The sequence below is a fragment of the Morone saxatilis genome, unplaced genomic scaffold, assembly GCF_004916995.1.
Source record: "Morone saxatilis isolate NCDOM2014 unplaced genomic scaffold, NCSU_SB_2.0 Contig24, whole genome shotgun sequence".
NCBI classification, from domain to species: Eukaryota; Metazoa; Chordata; class Actinopteri; family Moronidae; genus Morone; species Morone saxatilis.
In genome coordinates, this window is record NW_023339807.1 from 5,576,693 (window position 1) to 5,589,342 (window position 12,650).

The 12,650-nt window shown below is 42.5% G+C and overlaps 1 protein-coding gene across 1 annotated transcript in view; it reads right to left on the reverse strand.

The window, feature by feature from the left end:
• The window catches only part of me1 (malic enzyme 1, NADP(+)-dependent, cytosolic), an 82,365-nt gene extending 70,094 nt beyond the window's left edge, over nt 1-12,271 (reverse strand). Inside the window, exon 1 of the mRNA XM_035672027.1 lies at nt 12,068-12,271. Coding sequence (XP_035527920.1) covers nt 12,068-12,196 — 129 coding nt within the window. The 5' untranslated portion in view covers nt 12,197-12,271. The remainder of the gene's footprint in view (nt 1-12,067) is intronic.
• Nucleotides 12,272-12,650: the final 379 nt, after the last annotated feature.

Sequence of the window (12,650 nt, forward strand, 5' to 3'; positions counted from 1 at the left end):
GGGTATGATTCTCGCTTCGGGTGCGAGAGGTCCCGGGTTCAATTCCCGGACGAGCCCAGAGTACAGAACTTCAAGTCATTTGTGTTTGAATTCAATGTTAAGCAAGTGTGAAAGAGCATTGTCGTGAAACTGTGACACATTTCATTGTCCCTTGAAGTCAGGTAAATTACCCCCAGCTAACAGTAACATAGATCAGTTTTAATTCAAACTTTTAATTGGAAATTCTGTGTTTTTTCGTGATCTGAGGCAACTTGATATAAACTTAATCATGTAATTGAAGTCTAAAACAACAACTTCAGGATCGGACAGCAATGATTTACTTTTTCCAATGTCTTTGTTGAGATATTTGTTAGCCTGGCATTCACAAATAGCTAATTATGCAAAAAAATAATTATTTTCTTTTTGATCACTGCATAGTTTGACAGTTTGATCTGAGTTTCCTGGACAGATCCGCAGACTGGGCTCAATTAGACCTATCAATCAGAGCGGCGAAACGTGTGATGTCTGACTTTTCAAATCTGGACCTCCAAGGGTAGAAGAATTATATTTAAACGGAACACTGGAGAGACGCATCTGCCAGAGCAAATGAAACCTCATGAGCATGGCAGATGTGTCTAGTTCGCAGGCTGGAGATTTGGACCATCTGCATGCAAAAGATGGGTGCTGTGTTGTAATGGTCAGCCCTGTGGACTCTGAATCCAGTGATCCAATTGAAGTTCAGGTCTTGGTAGAACCTTCAGTTTTAATTTAACAAAGATCAATGCATTGACTGTTCAATTTAATACATTTTAAATTGGTCAGGTACTTCACTGAATTCCTGTTTGTTAATGTAATTTCATCCACAAAGGTTTCTCAAAAAGATAAAAGAGATACAGTATACAATAACATGTAACATGATAGTGGATTTTATCCATATCACCTACTCCTATTGCGAACATGCCTTCTTTATCTAGTTCTTGTATTTCCATCTCTTAATGACATACAGTGGCCTATATGTTGTAGGTAGCGCATTATCTCCCGTCTGTCTCCTCCTCGTGTAAGTAGACATCAGTGCTCAGGGAAAGACAGGACTGCACAATGAGCCCAATAAACCTGCCAGAGTGAGAAACACCAGACCACCTGTATAAAGGACCAGACAAATGGGTCTTTGAGAGCAGCATGTGAGAGAACAGTAGTGAGGCTGATCATCACCACAGAAAACCAAAGTGAAGTCTGCGAGTGAACACTCAGTTGTAAACTATAATGTACTTAAAATGTAATCATACTGTACACTGTATTTAACATTTATACCAGGGTCTGTAAGATTAGTTGAAGTGGGTTTAAAAAATTCCCATACATCTACAGTATATCATATGTCTATATCTATTTGAGTCAGTTAGCTGGTATTGTACGTATTTCGCAACAGGGAGGATATAATTTATAGTCCATGTCTAATCTTTACATTTCCGACTGGTCCATCTTTCACAAAAGGCACAGGAAAAAAGTGCGGGAATGTATAGGGCACGGATGTCACATGAAACACACAAAGAGACTGTTAATAATTTGTAGAGCAGAACGGAAATAACGCCTCAATGGACAGACTGTACTTGGATCGTAAATGGAGCAATGAGTTCAACAAATATTTGTCTCCAAGTTAGTATAGTTCTGTTTTTGTACTTACTATTGACAAGACTTACACCTGGATACAGTTATCTCACAACGGATAATCTGAATCTATCGCTGAAGGAAAGATGAAGGTAAAGTTGAACAAAAGGTCACATATCATCAACTCTTGTACTAACCTGCCTGATTTGTTAATGAATTTGAAGCTAAATTAAGATCAGTGTCAATTTTTTGCCAATGTAAGCTGTATTTTCTTATTCAGTGTGAAGCCTTAGAGTACCAGCTTGCCCTATTGTGTCCAAATCCTGTAGATTTCCCCAGTAAGAGGCCAGATGCCCCCCATCTGTTTCCTGCTAAAATGGCAACCATAGCAGGGTTCAAGAGGACTGCCCTGCGAATAAAGCCCTCTAAATCCATCCCTTCCTCTCAGGAGGAAGAGAAAGAGCACACATCAGCTCCGATCTCTCTCTTCTCAGGATCTTACAACCTGACTAAGTTTTTCCCAATGAATGTCTCCCAACAAATGTGCTGTGTAAGGCCTGCATGTGCACTCATTCCTAAACAAATGTAGTCATTGGGAGCCTGAGGACTATGGCACTCAAACTTTGTTCAGGGGGCCAAACACATTAATCAGAATGATAACTAGTGTTTTCTCTATCAACATTTCTGCTATATGTTAGGTAGGTCCACTGATAGAACTCTGTGTGCGGGGTTTTTAAGCTTATTTCATATGTTTGGTTTAGAAAGTGAGCATGACCCCCTATTTCACTGTGTTTGTTCTAAACTACAAGTCTTAACAAAACACAAGTGTTTCTTTTCTTAAAAAAATATCATTACACAAATTTTCTTACAAGGATGGGATTTTGCCTCAAATTATATCAGCTAAGTGCTGTTGCCTGTGTAAACAAGGGTTAGGGGTTAGGGTTATCTTTTTGGTGAATACAAGACTCAACACCATATGATAGCAGTGATTAGCAGTAACTTAAACTAGTGTAACCAGGTGGCTGAAAAAACAGATAAATTCCCAGATAAACTGCATTATTGCAGTCCTGCTGTGTGATTAACGAGAGTTCAGGGAGCAACAGGAAATAGCCAAATGTCTATTTTGCCACATTTGCTAATGGTGACAAAACAGATAAATAATACTCTTTTGTAAAGTAAATATTCTTTAATATACTACATACAAAGAGGCTGTTGCTTGTTTTCTTATTGCTAATAACAATCCACATTTCTTATAATTGTTAGGTTCACGACTGCCAATGCAAACAGAAAGAAAATTTCCTGTGTAGGTCATGGGAGCTTGTTAACCTTAAATATCAGTAGGAAACTGTTCATTTATACTGTGTATGTGTAGGAACGCCATGTATTTCTTTGTCTTTTTCTTTTAACTTGGTTAAGTCACCTACCAGATACTTTCTCTGTTCCCATTTGTAGAGGTACTGCTGCCGTATGTTTTTTGTATTTTTAAACCATATTTTCCTTTTAATGAACAAGACAGAAAATACTAATGAAAATAACTTGAGAAGCAATATTGGCATAACTCGAAATTTAAAGACCCCAAAAATAGCGTTTGAAGTTTTGTGTTCAATAATCTTATAAAGCTTTCAAGACGGACTACAACAGCACATCTCTTGTCCAAATCTGCCATTAGCGAGCAGACAGCAGCTCAGCCTCTAATTTACTCCTCACTTTCATGAGTCATGATCCCCACCTAGCAACACTGAGCTCTGAGACCAAAAGGAGCGTCTTAAATTCCTCATCCTGAGCAAATATGCAAGCGCAGGGCTACTTAAAATCAAGAGGTGTCAACTTGTGAATGTACAGACACGCTTGTTGGTCAAACAGCCTTGAAAACCGAGCCGCTGTTGACTTAGGGAGGGCAGCCTTGAGTGGGTGGAGGTAGCGGACATGTAAGGTTCTTCAAACGCAGCCAATCCCCTTGAGCCAGCCTTTTCATGCTCCACAGTCCAGGTCCCTTAGGAGCCTGAGTGTTGCCGGGAAAGTGTCCAAGCGTCTAAAGACATCGGCAGCTCTGTGAAGCCTTGGGTTCACATACTCACTTTTGGCCAGTGGTGCTCCAGCTATCACTGGCCGTGTTCAGGTGACAGTATGGGCCCCAACAGCCATATCTGAATTCACAGGTGTTTGTGACTCTCTCCTAATGAAAACACTTTTCTACTGTCTAAATACGTCCTTTTTCTGGAGCAACAACCAAGGGATTCTCTACAGCTGAGTCATGTTGAGAGAGTCCATGAAGCCAAATCCTTGAGACTTAACACAAGTACATAAACACCGAGCAAAGTGAGCTGCAATCATAGGACACATGTCTTTACTTGCAGTCAAGTGTGCCCTGGCTGACCTGTCTTAATAGTGCAGGAAATCGCCAATTAATCTCATGGTCCTACAGAGAGCCAATCCTTTTCCAGAAACACTCTTAAAATAACTGTCTAATTCTATAGCCAGTGTCCAGCAGCAACAACAAGGATATTTTAAAGAGGGGAATTACCCCGCTTACCTTTGTGACTTCACTTCAAGACAGTGTGCCATCAGTAATAGGAAATAAACATGTCAAGCTAATGTGAGGGCCCCGCTGAAATGTGTTTTCCTGTTGTCACTGCTACTTTCTGCGATGACAAGAATGTCTTCTGTCCAAATGACCACCTACATGGCAGCTGCTTCTCTAAATGCACCCAGGCTGTAAAAATGTGAAAGAAAAGGACTTGTCTCTTCACAAAGCAAACAGAACGGCTGTTAAAACACTGGGAAAAAGGCCATAACACTGTAGCTCATGGTCAATGTTAAAGGGCACAGCTTTTCACTTCAGAGAGAAACAGCTACAAAGAGTTTGCAGTTTTTTTACTCACCTGTTTGTGTTGGATCTGTTAGTGATGAGCGCATTTGAGGTCGGGGGGGGGGATAGTGGTAGAATGTTTTTTTAAGGTCAGCACTGCCGAAATGGTTTGCTATTGGTCAACAGAACAAATTAGCATGTCAAAGTTCATAAAAGTTGAGCTTTTTCCACATAGCAAGCATATTCAATTATCACTAACCTCATCATTGTTTTTATGGGGCTGAAAACCTGTCAATCAGCACGCATCAGTCTTAATGATAGCTAGCTCTCTGACCTCGGGACTTGTACATAATAATGTATTCACTATGCAGAGTGCTGAAACAAAATACTACCTTTAAATTCTTGCTGATGTATCTCTGTTAAGACATGGCAAGACCTCCGCCACTCTTAATATAACAGACAAAAGCAGCATTGAAGAGAAGAGGAGGGGAAAACGACAGGAGGGGCTGAAAGAGGTGGGATGCTTGAGATGAGCTTCATAGGAAGGTGATGAGGCTCAGACTCCTCTCTTTCTGTCTGGGACGAGCTAATGGCTTCTCCGTTGTCCTCACATGAATGAGGACCGTCTTACAAAAAACACAAAGGTGAGCTGAGGAGGTAGGGCCATTTAGAAAAGCCTGCTGCAGAATAAACACAGCCTCCCAAGTGTGTGTGTGTGTGTGCAGAGATAGTTGAACTCTCAGTGTGATCATATTACACTCTTTATTTGAGCCAGCCCTGAAAAACACAGATAAAAGCACTTGTGTGGCTGCAGGTTAACAACCTATTTAAACTGGTTTATCAAAAGTAGGGTGTGCGTTTGTGTGTGTGCCTGTGTGTGTGTGTGTGTGTGTGTGTGCGCGTGTGTGTGTGTAAAGCTCAAGCTGGGGTTGGTTCCTGGAGGGGAACGAGGGCGCACTTTCTTTTCTGTCTGTCCGATCCACTCCAGTCCATCAGAGGAATGCCTGGTCACCAGCAATACATGCGGTCAACCTGACACACCTGGCCACACCTGGAACTACCCACACACACACACACACACCCCCTCATTTTACACACATATCCACTGAGCTCTGCAGTCCACCTAGTGAGGGGGATTGACAAGTGCAGCTGCTCTGCATAAAGTCTGAACAGAGAAAGGTTTGTCCCATTTTCACCGCTCACTTAAACGTCGGCTTGTAATCTGACTGCCAACATCATCGAGTTCAACCTCATATAACCACTGTCATCCACCTCTAAACAGCCTGTAATGTACACACACTGGCATTTTCACATGATTTCTGCCCCACCCAGGGCAGTGATGTCAGAATCCCCGGTGCAGTGGCTTTTGGAAAACTTACTCACACATCAACATGATTGAGATTAAAATGAAAAATGTGAGTAGCAACGTAGCCAGTGATTCCACACACATTGAAAATCCAAGGTCTTTTTTAATACTTTGTAGTTTTGATTGAAGGTTTTGGTGAAATTTAAAGGAATAGTTTGAGATTTTGGGGAAATACATTTCCTTTCTTAATGAGAGTGAGACGAAAAGGTGCTCAGCAACACTTTCTGATGAGGACTTTGAACAAACAAAGTCTTTGTACGTTGTGTTGCGTTTTTTGGTCTTCTACTGTAAATCAAATTTCCCCTTGAGGAACAACAAAGATTGAACTGAACTGAATTGAGATGTGATGTGAGCCGGTTAGTTCAGCTTAGCTTAACATAAAAACTGTAAGCACAGGGAAACATGTCCAAAGATAAAAACAAGTCTGCTAGCAGCTCTGTGAGGCACAGTGGTGCTTTAAGCAAAATGCTAACATCAAGATGCTAACAGTGAAACGCGGTGATGTTAAGCAGGTCTAATGTTTACCATGTTCACCATCTTAGCATGTTAGCATGCTCATATTTGATAATTAGCAGTACAATTGGTGGAAATCTGTTTTGCAGGTATTTCGTCATAAAACCAAGTATTGGACATTCATATTTTTGACCTGATGATGGCGCTAGAGAAAAAGTCAGGGGATCACTAAAGTCAGTAGGCTTCATCCTCTGGGGAACATTAATGTCTGTACTAATCTTCATGGCAATCCATACTTGTTTAGATATTTCCATCTGGACAGAAGTGATAAAGGGGCCGCTTGTGTAGCTAAAACTCTGCCAACCTCTAAAGCTCTAAAGCTCACTAATTAATATGTGATATCTCATTCATCCTAAATCCAAAATCAAAGAAAATCCAATGTTAAAAAGTTATGTGCCGGAACCATTTCCTGTCCGGATGCAATGACACCCTGAGACTGCTTACAGTCTAGCTGCACACTGGCTCCAGCTTCATATTTGTTTGGCCGACGTGGTATCAATCTTCTCATCTGTCAGCAAGAAAGCGAATAAGTGTGTGTGGAAAATGTTTAAACTATGTAAGGGTTTTCAAAGGGTAAAACTTGATGTTTGTGAGAATTAGCATCATTAGGGACTCACTGTTTACTCCTTAGCTTATCCTGTCAAGACATACTACAAATTATTTACTTTAAAACCACTGCTCTATCGCCACAAATATCCATCAGAAGATTTGCCCCAGGATGTGAAATGTGGATGTGGATGGATAGGGGCCAGAAAGCTGAGAGATTGACAAATGTAGAACGATTACCATGGTCCATGGGAACCTTTTGCTAGCAGCACAAACAAAGCCTTGCTGTAATGCTTCACCAACACAGAAAAACTGTCAGCACAAAGCTTGTAGAAGTGTTGACTGTGCAGAAAACAATCTGACTTGTGACTCAGTGGGAATCAGAGTTCCAGACTGCTTCGGCTAAAGTCAGCGTCGGGTCATCAAGCTGTTTTCTCACTGGCACCTTTTACCAATTGTGACATAATTCTATTAGAGTGCATGCACCGCTATAAAAACCTTATCGGGCCTTGCTAGAGACCTAGACCGGCTGGAGCACATTATGTTTCACATGGAAAACTCAGCAGATCGCTGTGCAGTAACCAACAAAGCATGACACATACCCTCAGGAGAGCCACACAGACGCAGAATTATTTCCATTTCAGAAATAAAAGCTTGGAATTTCTGTTGCCATTTGTTTGTTTGTTGCTAAATGTATTTATGTCGGTCTTGGTTGAAGGAAAACACAAACCCGGTGAGGACAAAAAAAAATCTTTTCTGGGAGCAAAAGTCAATGAGCGTAGCAGCCAAACCCGAGTAAATCTAACATGAGAGCCTAATGACTTCCAGTTGCTACGGAGGGTTATCAGGACCGTCGCCATTTGGCATACCAGCACATCCTCAATGCCCAAATCAGATACACTGTTGTTCAGCGCCTGCCAACACCAGAGATTGTTAATTCTAGTCCTGCATCTGACGGGCCATGTTGCAATGTCATATGTGGAGCCTGTGGTTACAAATGGGGCATCCAATTGCAGCGCTGTCTGGGCACGGGCTCTCCATTTTATTCAGCATTCGTAGGCTCTAATGATGCATAATGTTAGTGATTTCAAAAGCCTCAATAAACAAAACATTAGCGTTTAATCAACGGGATCAACGGGAGTTTTCTTAGAATCTGGTGCCAAAAGCGTGAATGACAGCACCGTTTCTCACTCAGTGTATCTGAAAGCAAGTCTTTGTGAGTCCACTATTCATTATTGTCAGGTTGGATGTTTTGGTGCCTGTGAAACTGTAAAAGCAGGTCAACAAACAGACAGGAGCCGCAGTTCTCATTCTCTCCAACCTTTCTGACTGAGTGCACTTGTTCCGGTCACCTTCACCTACAGTACAGAGCCGGTGAATGGGCATCTGTTGGCCGCCGACACACCGACAGCTCAGTGCAGTGTTTGAAGCGAAACAGCATCCCTGATTGGGTGCGAAGAGCATTTTTAGGGAGGTTGTTGTTGTTGTTGTTATCCAAGGCCGGCGGGCAGGCGGAACCAGCGTCAGAGAGACGCACTGAGGGCCGGGATTCACACAGATGCCTCATTAATGTGTGATCAAGCAGAGAGACAGAGGACGTCTGTGGAGCGTGGCCAGCGCTCTCTTCCTCGCCACAGAGAACCCTTTCTACACGTCGCACCCCACTTCATCTCTTTATTGCACAGTGAGCACACACAAAACACACCTATAATATCCGGTTCCACCTCTGGAGAGGGAGGAGGGGGGCGGTAGCCAAAGAGTGAGGTGAAGCTGTGTGTGTGTGTGTCACGCACATGCATCAGCTCTGCATGTAGAAGTGGGAGAGTGGGGAGATTAAAAGGAAATCGAAGCCTGTGGATGTGAGGACAGGCTGCTTTCAGCGCTGCGTCCCTCAGCATCAATTAGCAGGTTGTGCTGTGACTGGCTCCTGTTAGAGGTGAAGTGGGCCAGCTGAGGGAGGTAAACACACCTCGTCCCCAGGGCTTGCTGAAATCAGAGGGAGGGCAACAATGTGCCACTGCCTGGGCCACAGAAGCCTGCCTGTGCCTGGCCACTAACACGCTTTAGCAGTCATTTCCTACCTTCTCCTCCAATTTCCTCGCCCCAGTTCATGCACAGGGCTGACAGTGGATGGTTCACCTGGCTGCATAAGAAACCTTTTTTTTTTCTGCTATGACTCCAACCTGTGTGTGTTCGACGGAGCCCTATTTCGGGTCACTTTAGTCAACTGATGGGAGGCTCAGGTGGCTCAGATACAACCACCAACTGACATTAGCCAAATGTAGCTTCAAAAAAACCTTGGCAAAGTGTGGCGGGAAAAACAGCTGGTGCGCCTTTGGAGCAGAGCACTGTGCAGAACCGGGCAATTTAATATGATTAACAGGATAAATGGATTCCAGTGGGCCTGCACTATATGGTAAAAAACATTCATATGCAATTACTTTGACAAACTGCAATATCAGTCACAATTAGTACGGGAATTTTTGCATCACAAATTTTCACTGAAGAAACTATTAAAATCAAGAAGATGTGAAATTTGTTGGGTTCTGTACCAAATAAAGATGTTTTCTCACACCTGGAGAACAATATTTGTAGGCCAGGGCATCTCTGCAGCACTACAGTACTTCATTATAATGCTGTTTATCACAGAGTGGACCTTTATCAATAACTTGCAGTTATATAGTTCTATTAATTGTGCAGCGCTATAAAAAACATTATTTTTCTTTAGAAAAGAAGAACAGACTGTGATTTCGCAGTGATACAGTGAACAAACTACTGTGCTGAGTACAAACTGCCAAAGCAGGCCCCTCACATGTTTCTTGCTGAGAAGTTTCGAGCCCAGTTTTTGTACTTGTGTAATTAATCTTGTTAAACCACACTTTTCTTCCAAAACAATGTAACAGCACAAACTGTGAGCTCATTTAGGATGGCTGACTTTAAAGGGAGAAGAAAAGACTTCTTGTAAACTGAAGAACAAAGGAGCGTGGCTCTCATAACATTCGCTCTTAACATTACTCACAATAAAAAAAGCACGGAAATGGAGAAAGAGGAAAAACTGTGAGTACAATGGTGTTTCTTTGTCTCTGCGACACTTTGATTTTATATATTTCAATCTTCCATTAAAGGCTCCAAAGTTGAACGTCTGAGGCCAAGTTCTATCAACAGACCTTTACTAAAACAGACAAAATATAGTGTAACATCCTAAGTGCTAGACCAGTCGTGCTTTAACATGAATTTAGGTCAAGCTTTCTAACCCTCTTTAAGAGCCCTGTTGTACAGTAGGTCCATTCAGGGTCCCAAGGTGTAAATTGAGCTGTAAACAAACAGGTTTAAGCGCTGAAGCTATAGATCCCAGATTGACCTCTATTAAAAACAGCCGTCACCTCAGACGGAAGAGATTTAAGAAAAGAAAACTTTTTAAAATCAGATCTGCAAGGCAAAGGCAGAGAAAACTCATTCAAACTCCGTCAACATATCAAAGCTGGATTAAAGAGCAGCTGGTAGAGCTTCAACAAGCAGTGACAGAAACCGCAATAAACACGTACATTTCAAAAGGGCGGCCTAATTTCTTCTTCGTATCATAATGAATCTGTGCACACGTCTCACCTCACCCTACCACTTCCATGCGCACATGAAAACAAAACACACAGGGGGTTGATGTGCAGCCTGTGGCGGTCTCAGGAGTGGAGTCATTAACTGGCCTAACAAACAGGTCTCTGTGCATTCCCCAGCTCACCAGCCCTCGCTCCACAGACACTGGCCTGTTTGAACCTCACTGTCTCACTTATCAGCTCACTGGTGACACCACCCAGGCCAGCAGCTGCTCCAACTGACTGCAACCTTTATCAGACGGGAACAGCGTTTACATTAAAAACTCTGCGAACACATGGTGAATTAAACCAGAGGAGATTAAAGATTAGACATCGAAAGGCATATCATTTTCAGTGTCGTCCTGTAGCTTCCCAGAGGGCCAGGGAGAGTGCAAAAAATAGTTCAGAGGGGAAAAAATGTGCTGTTCAAGTGCTCTAAAATTAGTCTGCTGGCGAAGAGCGGTCACACTTGACATTAAGGGTGGACCCTGATTGCAGCCAGTTGTTTTGATGGTCAGTCAGCACCATGGACAGAGACCCTGTCACCACTGCTTGACCTCTGGGGGCCCCGTCCCACCACACAAACCCAGAGAAAACACTGGAAAAGGCTCAAAGGCTTGCCAGAGGCTCTTTTGTTGTTTGCGTTTAAAGTTTGGGGAAAAAAGACATCAGGCCAGTTATACAGCAAAAACTGGTCAGAGGAGTCAAGTTGGAAGCTCAAAGGAGGAGGAATGAAAGGTTTTTGGGGTTTTTTACCACAAGAAGAACATGCAAAGTCAGCAGTTTATCTCATGATCTGCAAGGAAGCTGCTCAGCATTATTTGTTGCGTGATTAAGCAAATTCTTACATTGTTCCTCATTCTACTCATAAAGCAAAAACAAGCTTCTAACCTGATATATTTATAGGGCTTTATAGAGGCAGTAGTGACTTATCTTACTTGACAAGATATCAGCTTTCACAGTGAGCTCACAGCAGCTTGTCACAATGTGCTGAATCACATATTGTAGACGGGCCAGATGTTTAACATGCACAACTGCAGTCTTTGTAAAGCAATACATGACACTGCAATAATAGCAGAAGCCCCTCTCTTGTGTGACAACAGCGTTTGGTCTCTTTAAATCTAAATATAACCGAGTCTAAAGCTGATACCTAAACCTCCTGGCTAATGCTGCGTTCAATGCTCCTCCAGGGCTCCGAGCGACCGGGGTCTAGATATCAACAACACTTGTGACAGTGTTAAAGTAGTAAATGCAGACCTAATATGTCGAAAATGTTTGAAAGTTGCTGCTTTTTGTTGTGAGTAATAGAGGGAAGTGACTGAATATGTAGCACAGTTGAGTTAGATAACGTTAGGTGTCAATATTTGACATCCGCTAGCACTGTAGTCACTAATTAGCTAAACGTTAATGTAGCCTAGGCCTATAAGCCACTATTGGTTGAGCATCTCCACCCCGTAAAAGTTAGGCAAACTGCTTTTAGTATGATATTACACAACACCACCATCTTCCCTCGGTCATATCGATACTTGAGGCTGGCCGTTGAAGTTCTGTTAAGAATTATAATAATTCCTACGGCCCCTGAAGGCAGCAGCTAGCTTGCCAGCCGTGTCGCTCATGGAAACAAGCTGAAAACTCACACAACAGTGTCTGCACACTTACCTTGTTCAGGTGGGGGTTCCGGGTCACATCGTAGCCCTTCTTCTTGGTGTAAACGACCGTTTTTCTTTTGTCTTCGGACTTGTGCATCTCCGTTTCCACCGATTCCCGTCTGACCAGACCGTGTGCCATGTTGTTGCCTCTTAAATAGAGCGACGGTGAACTACTATGAACTCAACAAGTGGATGCGCAGGTCCAACCGCTGAGCTCTGGTCTGCCGGTGTGATCTCTGTTTAAGAAGAGTCGGAGTGTCCTTATCAATGAGCCTCTTATATTGTTTCCAATAACTCCCTGAAGGTCTTCACGTGTGCAAAGTCCCTCTGTGTTGTCTCACCTGGCAACAGGTGTATATGGAGGTGTGAAACTAAAACCCTTTTTCCCCCTTTATACCTTCATCTTCCATTAAATGAGGAGTGAATATTAATTTAAAACAACATAGTTTCAAACAATATTGTGGCAGGGGTTTTTATTGGATTAACTCATTGAGGCTGTACTGTAAACAATAAGAGGTTTATTTATTTATTCATTCATTCATTTATTTATTTACCAGGGACAATTTTACACTATTACACTCTTCAACCTTAGC